The sequence below is a fragment of the Canis lupus genome, chromosome 30 (genome assembly GCF_048164855.1).
Source record: "Canis lupus baileyi chromosome 30, mCanLup2.hap1, whole genome shotgun sequence".
Lineage (NCBI taxonomy): Eukaryota > Metazoa > Chordata > Mammalia > Carnivora > Canidae > Canis > Canis lupus.
Genome location: NC_132867.1, coordinates 42,913,645 through 42,924,360, shown reverse-complemented (window position 1 = coordinate 42,924,360; position 10,716 = coordinate 42,913,645). Strand labels below are relative to the sequence as shown.

General features: G+C 67.4%; 1 protein-coding gene across 2 annotated transcripts in view; it reads right to left on the bottom strand.

The window, feature by feature from the left end:
- Window positions 1-1,780: 1,780 nt before the first annotated feature.
- COL6A2 (collagen type VI alpha 2 chain) overlaps window positions 1,781-10,716 on the bottom strand; it is a 33,257-nt gene continuing 24,321 nt past the window's right edge. Inside the window, exons 21-28 of one of the 2 annotated variants that reach the window (XM_072807266.1) lie at window positions 10,523-10,585; window positions 10,375-10,437; window positions 10,193-10,228; window positions 10,028-10,073; window positions 9,726-9,878; window positions 9,056-9,508; window positions 8,888-8,926; window positions 1,781-2,958 (exon numbers count right to left, since the gene is read on the bottom strand). In XM_072807266.1, the coding sequence (XP_072663367.1) occupies window positions 2,360-2,958; window positions 8,888-8,926; window positions 9,056-9,508; window positions 9,726-9,878; window positions 10,028-10,073; window positions 10,193-10,228; window positions 10,375-10,437; window positions 10,523-10,585 (1,452 nt within the window). In that variant the 3' untranslated portion in view covers window positions 1,781-2,359. Of the gene's footprint in view, window positions 2,959-3,852; window positions 4,903-8,887; window positions 8,927-9,055; window positions 9,509-9,725; window positions 9,879-10,027; window positions 10,074-10,192; window positions 10,229-10,374; window positions 10,438-10,522; window positions 10,586-10,716 lie in introns of those variants that run through there. The other variant, XM_072807267.1, reaches the window with a different exon arrangement.

Below are 10,716 nucleotides of genomic sequence, written 5' to 3'. Positions count from 1 at the left end.
CCTGGACTTGGAGGCCAGCTTCCTCCCCAGATTAGGGACGTTCTTAGCTATGAATTGTTCAAATACTCCTTCTGCCTCCCCTTCTGAGATCCCGATTATTCGAATATTATTTTTTTTGAGATTTTATTTATTTATTCATGAGAGACATGGAGAGAAAGAGAGAGAGAGGCAGAGACACAGGCAGAGGGAGAAGCAGGCTCCATGCAGGGGGCCTGATGTGGGACTTGATCTTGGGTCTCCAGGATCACGCCCTGGGCTGAAGGCGGTGTGAAACTGCTGAGCCTCCCCGGCTGCCCATATTATTTTATGGTGTCACTGATGTCTTAAATTCTTCCTTGGGGTGGAGTAGTTGTTTATCTCTATTTCTCAGCATCCTCGTTCTCCATCATCTTGTCTTCTAGGTCCCCGACTCTCTTCCACCTGGTTTATCACAGCAGTTAAAGCCTCCACTCCTGAGAGCACCTCAGTAATGACATTTTTAAATTTCAGCCTGATTAGACTTTAGTTATTTCTCCACTGAGGGATTCTCTGGTTGTCTTCTGTGCTTTTCCCAGGCTCAGCTACCATCTTTATAATCGTTTTGAATTCTGTTTCTGACACCTAATTTATACCCACGTTGACTAAATCCCTGGCAGTGAGTACTGCTTCCTGTTCTCACTTTTGGGGTGAGTTTCTCCATCTTGTCATTATGTCCAGAAAAGATGAAAGAGAGAGAGAAGGCAAAAATAGCAACAATACCAGAAAAATGCAAACAAAACAAACCAGAAGAAAACAGAAACAAAACAAAATAAGGAAAGAAAATCAAACAAAGAGTAACACAGAACGAAAGAGTAGACTAGATCCTGGGTGTATTTTGGTCTGTTTGCTAAAAGAAACTAGATCCAAAATAGGATCTTTCTTTCCTGTTTTGGATCTAGTTTCTTTTAAGAAAGAAAAATTCGTGTATATACAAAAATAAAATGAAATGCAATGAAAGGAAACCAAAAATAAAAAATATATACACGAAAAAATTTAAAAGGATTTAAAAAAGAATTGATAAAAGAAGAAAATAGCTGAAAAAAGGTAAAAGCGAAAGACTAAGGAATAATAAACCCACAAACGCTGTGGCTGTGCGCTCCTTCCCTGGGGCTCGCTGGCGCCCACAGTTCCGCCGCTCTTGACCTTGGTGCTGGCGGGATGCACCCCGGTTCTTCGCGGGGAGGGCCCTGCTGCGCTCGCTCTCAGCTGACCGGCCCTGCGCCCTCTGCGCCCTCTGCACCCTCTGCGCCCAGGGCCGGGCTCGGGGTCAGCCGCTCTGGTTTGCACTGTGTGGTGCCGTTCCCCCTCCCAAGGGCTCTCAGAACCTTCCAGAAAGTGGTCACTTTTCCGTCTGTAGAATTTCAGCATTCTCTCTCAGATCTCCTGCTGATTCCGCTGGTGTTCAGAATGATTTGAAAACTGGCTGGATTCCAGGGACCAGACAAAGTTAGGGTCCCCTACTCCTCCAACATCCTAACCCCCCTCCCCCCTGCCCAGAGGCATTTTTAAAGCACTTTGGGTCAGTGTGGGGACAGAGCAGGGACCTCCCTGGTCAAACAGCTCAAGGCCAGCTGGATAGGTGTGGGTTCCACGGTCGCTGTCCCGTCTGTACCCTGGGGGTGGTGTGGGTGACCTGTGCCCCAGGGGGGCAGGCCAGGTGGGGCTCCATGGTCAGTCCTGGTGGATGTGGATGGCCTGAATGTCCCCATAGCCACCACGGGGGCCCTTGCTGGGCACGGACACAAGGAGGCTGGGCGCAGGAGGCAGTTCAAAGACTTTATTGGACTGGGCATGTGCACGGGGTGGGGGGGTGTGCAGGGCCTGCTGTCCCGGCTCAGTCTGGGTCACGTGACCTCCAGAGGCCAGGCGGAGACCTCGGGGGCGCCAGAGGGGCCAAGGAGTCCAGGGATGGGGCTGGGCTGAGCAAGGCCGGGGGAGCCAGGGCCGTGCCCATGAGGATCTGGAGCACTGGCCACCGGAGCCCTGCCAAGCCTCTGGGGCCCAGGGTGGGCGTGGAGGGCGGGGGGCCGATGGGGGGACAGGAGGGGTGCAGGGTGGTGGGATCCTCTGCGGGGCTGGGCTGGGTGGGGGTCCTCCCTTCCTGACTTCACACCCACACCTGGAGACCTGGTGTCTGCACGTGCGGGACCTCTGGGTGAGTCTGAGTAGCACCACGGAGAGGAGGACAGTGCCCGCGGGGCTGGGGAGCCCGGGCTCGACGCGGGGGGCGCGGGGCCGGGGGCGCGGGGCCGGGGTGGGAGGGTGAGATGCGGGCTGGAAGCGGGGCGGGGGCTCGAGGCGGGGGCCGCCAGGTGGGGGGCGCGGGCGTGGGTCTGGGGCGCTAGCAGATCCAGCGGATGAACCTGTCGAAGAAGCCGGGCTGCGCCAGGCTGTCATAGTCCTTCTCTCGGAAGATGGCAGTGGCGTCGCCCAGGCTGATCTTGGACAGCACGTCCGCGTCCACGTCGCTGCCCACGGCCACCACGGTGGGCACCACGTTCTGCTTGCGCATGGAGTGCACCGCCTCCTCCAGACTGTCGTTGCCCGTGACGCCGTCGGTGAGGAACACGAAGGCCAGCTCGGCGTGGCGGCGCGCCCCGGCCCGGGCACCGTGCACCACCTGGTTGATGGCGTGCACGATGCCCGCGCCCACGTGCGAGAAGGAGTTGAGGTAGCGCGCGTTCTCCAGCGCCTGGTGGATGACCGTGAGGTTGGAGGTGAGCGGGAACTCCACCTGCTGCTCGCCGGGGCCCCCGAACTGCAGCATGGCCACGCGGGCGTTGAGCGGGTCGTCGTCCCTGCGCGCCAGCGTCAGCCGCCGGGACACCTCCTCCACGAAGCGCCGCGCCTTGTGGAAGTTCTGCTCGCCCAGCCGCTCCGAGCCGTCCAGCAGGAAGACGACGTCCACGGGCCGCTGCGTGCACTGCGCCACGTACAGCTCTGCGGGCAAAAGGGGTGGTGGGCGGGCGACCGGGGGGCCCCTCGGTGCGCCCCCTCCCGCTGGAGCCGAGAGCCCGGGCCCGTGGGGACCTCTGACCCGGGTCGGCCGAGCGTGCGCAGGGTCTCCCGGCCCCATCTCCTCGGAGCCGGTTGCCGTGTCTGCGGGTTTTGCTTTCACCAGATGTCCCCAAACCTGAGGGCTGAGGGGCTCGCCGCCGTCCACCCGCTGGGCAAGGAGGGGACCCCAGAGGGCCGCAGTCCACAGCGGGCGTGGGGCGGAGGCTCAGGGAGGCTGTCTTCGCATTCGCGGTCTCGGGAAGACCCCGGACGCCAGGACCCACACCTGACCGTGACACCCCCCCCCACTGTCGTACCAGAGCTGCCCGAGGGGCCCGGGCCATGTTCCTCCCAGCTCGGGAGCCGCCGAGAGAGGAGCCTGTGTCCCCCATGACGGGACGGCCCGGGCAGGTGGTCCGCACGGCGTGGCCGGGGCAGGGGGCTCTGCTCCCCCGGGAGGTCACCACCTGGGACCAGCCACCGCGGCCACGCCTCCGGGGGATGTGGGCACCGCAGCACAGCCCAGAAACCCACTCCTCGCCACACCGTCTCGGCCCACGCTCCACCGATGCACAGTGGGCCCCTCGGCCGTGAGGCCTCACCCCGGCGTCGTGGGGGGAGGACGGGCCGGTCCTTGCACCTGCACCCGGGGCCTCAGCCAGGGCCCCCGGGCCGGGCATGCGGGTTGGTGACGCCTGGGCCTGGATCGTGGGATCCCGCCGGGCGGCAGGTGCACCTCCTGGCACCAGGCCCAGCCCTCCGCCAGGCCCGGCCTCGGGTCCCACGGGCACCGGCCGCCCCCGCCCCCCCCGCACATCACTTCACCACAGCAACGCGTTCACATTCTTTTTTCAGCTTTTATAGAATGTTTAGGATGTGGCCCCAGCGCCGGAGGGACCCCGGGGCCTGTCACCGCGCGGTGGGGGCCGGGCCACCCCACCAGGCAGCTCTCTCTGGCAGGAAAGATTTGATTTTTTTTTTTAAGGAGCTTGTATCAGTGACGTAGCTTATCGTGGTGGCAGCGCGGGTGGGAAGCAGCTTCTGCTTTAAATCTACGCGGCCAGAACTTGCTGGGATCCTAGCAAGTGGTCTGGGTGCCCCTGTGCCCCAGTCAGCACCGGCCTGACTGACGCCTGTGGAGGTGCCTCCGCCAGGGAGGCCGGCAGAAGTGCCAAGGGGTGGCCTCGGGCAGAGGCCGCAGGGGAAGCCGCGCATTGGGGTCTCCGCTCGGCTCTTCCTGTCTGCCTAATGGCTCCCTCGAAGGCGCCCGGTCCTCACCCACGGCCCGGGAATATGACCTTGGGTGGCAGGGGGAACTGAATTCTGACCCAGAGGCGCCCTGGGTTGGCCGGTGAGCCCTAGGAGCCTCCACAAAGTGCTCACAGCAGGAGGCAGGGGGCAGGCCCCCAAGGGGACGCGCTAGGTGACAAGAGAGGCAGAGTCGGGAGCTGGAGGAGGCAGGACGGGTGGTCCCCGGAGCCCCTGGAGAGCGCGGCCCTGCCACCCCGGGATCCGGGGTTCTGGCCTCCAGACGGACAGAGACTGGCCTGGTCGGCTGCCGGCCCCTCCGGGTGCGGGCGGCCCCGCGGCGTCAGCAGAGCGCCAGCGCGGTCTCGGGGTCGCCCACGATATCCCTGTGCACCAGCTTAAACGTGTCAATGAACAGCTCCATCCAGTCCTGCCGCTCGCTGCCCGTGGCGAACTTGGCTCGCTCGGCGGTGTAGACCAGCACCGCCACCAGCCTGGAGTAGGCGGCCGGGTCCTGCGTGAACTCCGTGGCGTTTAGCAACTGTTGGATCAGGGGGATGGTCCTGGGGAAGGAGGCGTCCGGGCCCTCTTCCGTGCGGAGGAAGGTGACCGGGGGCTCGCCGCCAGGCCGCGGTCCATCTGCGGGGGCATCCAGAGAAGGCGATGAGGGCCGCGCCGGCGCGAGCAGGCCTGCAGCCGCCCTGGGGCCCGAGCGCACTGCGAGGGCCGGGCGCCTCCGTCCTCTGGGGACATTCGGGACCAAAGCCAGGAAGGGGTGTCAGGCTGAGCAAGGGTCAGATGAGGTCGGGGGTACCCGGCAGTGCGGGGCGCGGGGGGCCAGCCCCAAAGCATGTGGCCGAGAACACGAGGGAAGCACCTCCGGGTCACCGCAGTCAGCACGCATGGTGGCGTGGACACCGACCAACTCGGGTCGGCGTGGAGCAGCTCAGGGCTGAGCCCTGGATGACCAGGGCCCCTGGCGGCACCTGAGAACACTCACCACCGCCCGGAGCATGTCGTGGGCAGGCCCCAGACCCCCTGAGAACACTCAGGAAGAGGCTTGTGGCGACCAGTCCTTCTCGGCCCTTGAGTCTCCCGTTGTCACTGCCCGGGACGTCCCCCTGGGGACCTGGGCATGGCTCCTGCTCCACCCCAGCCCCCCCACCCCCAGGAGGTCAGGGCTCCATCTTGGGGGTGCCCTGCTCCAAGCTCACCAGTGGGTCTGTCCTACAGGAAAGGGAGCTTCTCCCCTGGGTGGGTGCTGGGTGGCAAGCCTGGGTGGCCGGGTCCCACGGCCCCCACCCTGCACACCCTGCCCTCTGCGCCCTCCCTCGGCACACCCGGCCCTGCAGAGTCTCCTGCGTCTGCCCCAAGGAGGCTGGGCTCGGGTCACTCAGGCTCCCCTGTCCCCCGGCCGCTGTCCCCAGCAGCTCCATCCTTGCCACCTGGGCTTGGAGCACGCTCCCCCGTCCCCCTGAGCACACTGCCCCCTGGCCTGGCCAAGCCTCGGGATGGCTGGGCCTCCGGTGGGCGGGGCCGTGTGGCCCAGGGCTCAGGGTCATGCCACGGCGCAGCGGCCTCCCCGCACCGGTGGCAGCCTCGAAGCGCCGCGCAGCACGCCCGCCCCGGGGCGCAGGGACCCGCTGCTGAGTGACCCCCAGCGCCCTCTGTGCTTCCTCTGCTCCCGCCAAGGGGCTCGGGCACGGTCGGTAGTTGCTTCAAAGGATTAGCTTGTTGGTTACGCAGAGAAGCTGGGGGTTGGGGGGGGAAGGTGGAGAAGGGCCTCCGGGGACCACGCCGGGTCACCTGGGTTAGAAGCTGCGCGGAGATGCTGGGGGCGGGGCCAAGCCGCATAGAGACCCCCGGGGACGGGGCCAAGCCGCATAGAGACCCCAGGGGACGGGGCCAAGCCGCATAGAGTCCCCCTGGGGGCGGGGCCAAGCCGCATAGAGACCCGGGGGCGGGGCCAAGCCGCATAGAGACCCCCCAGGGGGTGGGGCCAAGCCACATAGAGTCCCCCCTGGGGGCGGGGCCAAGCCGCATATAGTCCCCCCCGGGGGCGGGGCCGAGCCGCATAGAGACCCCAGGGGCGGGGCCAAGCCGCATAGAGACCCCAGGGGACGGGGCCAAGCCGCATAGAGTCCCCCTGGGGGCGGGGCCAAGCCGCATAGAGACCCGGGGGCGGGGCCAAGCCGCATAGAGACCCCCCAGGGGGTGGGGCCAAGCCACATAGAGTCCCCCCTGGGGGCGGGGCCAAGCCGCATATAGTCCCCCCCGGGGGCGGGGCCGAGCCGCATAGAGACCCCAGGGGCGGGGCCAAGCCGCATAGAGACCCCCGGGGCGGGGCCAAGCCGCATAGAGTCTCCTGGGGCCGGGGCCAAGCCGCATAGAGACCTGGGGGCAGGGCCAAGCCGCATAGAGACCCCAGTGGTGGGGCCAAGCCGCATAGAGTCCTCTGGGGGCGGGTCCAAGCCGCATAGAGTCCCCCTGGGGGCGGGGCCAAGCCGCATAGAGTCCCCTGGGAGTGGGGCCAAGCCGCATAGAGACCCCGGGGGCGGGGCCAAGCCGCGTAGAGACCCCGGGGGCGGGGCCAAGCCGCATAGAGACCCGGGGGCGGGGCCAAGCCGCATAGAGACCCCAGTGGTGGGGCCAAGCCGCATAGAGTCCTCTGGGGGCGGGTCCAAGCCGCATAGAGTCTCCTGGGGCCGGGCCAAGCCGCATAGAGACCCGGGGGCGGGGCCAAGCCGCATAGAGACCCGGGGGCGGGGCCAAGCCGCATAGAGACCCCAGTGGTGGGGCCAAGCCGCATAGAGTCCTCTGGGGGCGGGTCCAAGCCGCATAGAGTCTCCTGGGGCCGGGCCAAGCCGCATAGAGACCCGGGGGCGGGGCCAAGCCGCATAGAGACCCGGGGGCGGGGCCAAGCCGCATAGAGCCCTCCGGCGGCGGGGCCAAGCCGCATAGAGTCTCCTGGGGCCGGGGCCAAGCCGCATAGAGACCCCGGGGGCGGGGCCAAGCCGCATAGAGACCCCGGGGGCGGGGCCAAGCCGCATAGAGACCCCGGGGGCGGGGCCAAGCCGCATAGAGACCCCGGGGGCGGGGCCAAGCCGCATAGAGACCCGGGGGACGGGGCCAAGCCGCAGGGAGATGCCCCGGGGGCGGGGCCGGAACACAGGTGCAGAAGCCCACACGGGGCCTCAGCAATCTAGCAGCACACAACCACGCTGCACCGCAGGTCGGCAGGCTTCACCAGAGAACCAGCGTCACCCCTCAACTACATGCCAAGGAACAAAAGCTGCACGATCCTACCCAACAATGCAGAAAACGCACGTGGCAAAGCTCCACACGCGGTGGTGGAGGCGGCGTAGCGGGGAGCAGAGAGGCCTTCTCAGCTTGCTGGGCCCCAGCCCTGGGGTCCCGCGTCCTGCCCTCGAGGGCCCACCTGACCGTGGGTCCCGCCCCAGGGTGACTGGGGCGCGCTGAGGGCACAGCTCATGCGACGGCCGGCAGTGCAGTGTGGCCTCCGGCAGGGACAGCTGGCCCTCGCCGCCCGCACCTGGGGCCTGTCCAGCCCACCCCGCCGACTCCAGGGAGCGCAGGCCCCGCAGTGCCCAAGGCGAAGCCAGAGCGCCCAGGCGGCCCGGACGGGCAGGGGACCACCCTGATGGCCATTTTCTGGGAAGCGCTTGGTCAGAAGTAGTGTGGGGACCCCCGCCCCCAACTCCACGCAGCTCCTGCCCACCTGCTGCCCCACCTGCTGCCCGTGAGGAGCGCGCACGAGCCCAGGGAACGCCGACTTCCCCTGCACGTGTGCACGCGGCCTGGGCTTTCCGTCTGAGTCCTGGGCTGCACCTGCCCACCCAGCCCGCCCACCCGCGACGGTGCAGCCGCCTCCCCGAGCCCGCAGGATACGGCCCAGTGTCCATGGCCTGGCGGAGGCCCAGGCTGGGGACAGGGCTCACCACGGGAGGGTTCAGCTGCTGCACCCTGGGCACCACCGTGGGCCCCGTGGGCCTGATCACTTCACAGCAGAGCCTTGGACGCAGCAGCTGGATGCCAGGGGTGCGTGGATGCCACCGTCCTGCCCCTTCCCGGCCCCACAGCACCCAGGATGGCTCCCGTGCGTCCCCAGCACTTCAGCCTCCAACACAAAGGCAGCTCTGTGGGGCGAAGGCCCAGGCCCCAGACACCAGCCGCGGGTGCTTCCAGAGGCGGCGGCTCCAGGCTGCCGGAGGTCGCAGGTGGGAGTGAGCGCATCGGCCCGTGACTGCCCGGCGGCGGCTGCCTTCGCCCCCTGGACTCCTGGACGGTGGTAAAGCAGCCGCTCTGCTTCCCGGATCCCGCCTGGGCTGAGGTCGCTCTGGGGCATCTGTCCCTCCCCGGGCGGTGGGGTGAGGGGACACGAGGTGATGAGGCCGTGAGCTCGCGCAGGCCCGGACGGAGCGCCCCCTCCACACGGGCAGCTGGCGGGCTCGAGATCAAACCTCAGCCCAGCCCCTGACGTGCCAGGGTCCTGGGGCTGGCTCGCCCATCTGCAGGTTTCTCGGGAGTCCCGCAGCGGCCCCTCCTCCCCAGCCCCGGCCGCTCGCTAGTCTGGGGCGGGGGGCCTGGCAGCGCCCCAAGTTACCTGTTTGGCAGGGAAGGTCCGGGCACACGATCTGAGGGTCTAGGAGCAAGGAGGGGGCCCAGTCAGTGTCCGCGGGCCAGGACGGGGGCTGGACCACCACCCTCCAGCCACCCGTCCCCCGGCCTGGCATGGACACGGTGGGGCACGGCGGGGCAGACGGCCGCTCACCTGGGCACAGGACGTCCTCCATGTCGTCGATGAACTTCTCGGCCACCAGATCAGAGAAAAGGGTCATGTTCCGCACCTGCTGCGGCTTGTCGCAGGCGATGGAGTAGAGGTTCTCGCTCTCGTGCCTCTCGTGGAACATGTCGCCGATGCCGATGGCCGTCACCGTGACGTCGTGGTTGCACAGCGCCCGCAGGTTGAGGTCGTCGTCCCGGGGGTCGTGGCGGCCGTCCGTGATGACCACCGCGAACACGCGGGTCTTCTGGCGCCGGCTCTCCTTGATGAGCTGGTTGTAGGCGAACTTGAGGGCCGAGGGCGTCCAGGTGCCGCCGGCGATCCACTCCAGGTTCTTGACGGCCTCCTTGAAGCTGGACAGCGAGTCGATGCGCTCGTCGTCCAGCTGGATGGCCTCGAAGGTGCCCTCGTGGCTGTACTGCACCACGCCCACACGGGTCCCTGTGGCCGGCAGGACGTCAGGGTGCTGGCCGCCGCCCTGCCCCCCGCCACCCGGCGCGCCCACTCCCGGGGGCCGCGGCCACTCTGGGCAAAGCCGAGACCCGGCCCTCGAGTATCCGCGGTGCGCCACCCCTCGTGACCGGCCCCCGGGCACCTGTCCTCCCCGCCCGCGCCCGGGACCCCCGACGCCCCCGCCCTGCCCCGGGTGGCAGCTGACCGGTCTCTGACTTGGGGTCCTTGGCGATGGCCCCCAGCCTGTTGACCACGTTGATGACGAAGTTCTTCTCCAGCGTGAAGTTGGTGTAGCCGATGCTCTCGGAGCTGTCGATGACGAACACCACGTCCAGGGCGCCACACCGCTTCTCGCAGTCTGCGGGCCGGGGGCGCGGTCAGGGGGGCGCTGACCCCGGGCCTTGGGAGACACACCCGGGCACGCGGCGGGAAAGGGGACCCCAAGGGGCGGGCGCGACCCTGACCGCTGACCCTGGGCCCCGGACGCAAGTGGGGGCCGGGACTCACCGCAGCACCCGCACGTCTCCCTCACGTAGGTCATGACGTCACATTCCTGCAACACAGGGGGGTCGGTCCCGGGCCGAGGCGGCCGCACCCTCTGAGCCCCCTGCCGCCCCGCCTCCCCAGTTTAAGAGCAGGGAGCGCACGATGCCATCCCCACCCGACACTCACCGTGAGGCCGGGGTCTCCCGGGGGACCGGGCTCTCCCTGGAGGACGGAGGGCGACAGTGAGAGGAGGCCCCTGTCTGGGCCGGGGCTGGACGCCCCCACCCCGCTGCAGGGACCCCGCGGTTCCAGCCTGAGGCTCGGGGTGCACGCTGGCCCGAGGGCTGGAGCCACCACAGCTGACCTACCTCGGGTCCTGGGGATCCTCTTGGGCCGCGAGGGCCGGGCTCGCCAGGGGGACCGGGATCTGCCTGAGGAGGGAGGAGGGCGGGTGGGCAGCGGCCTCCACCCTGGGCCCCCGCGGCACCCCCCACCCTCCCAGCCCCGGGTACTCACAGGCTCGCCCTTCTCGCCCTTCCTCCCGGGATCTCCTTTGGCACCAAAGTCACCTCTGCCTCCCTGAGCACAGGACACGGGTCAGCCCCGGGGTGGGCAGCGCGGCATGTCCCCACCCCCAGCCGGACCCCCAGGGCGTCTGCCAGGGGCACCGCCGGGCTTTCGTCAGACGTGGGGTCGGGGGCCGGGGGGTT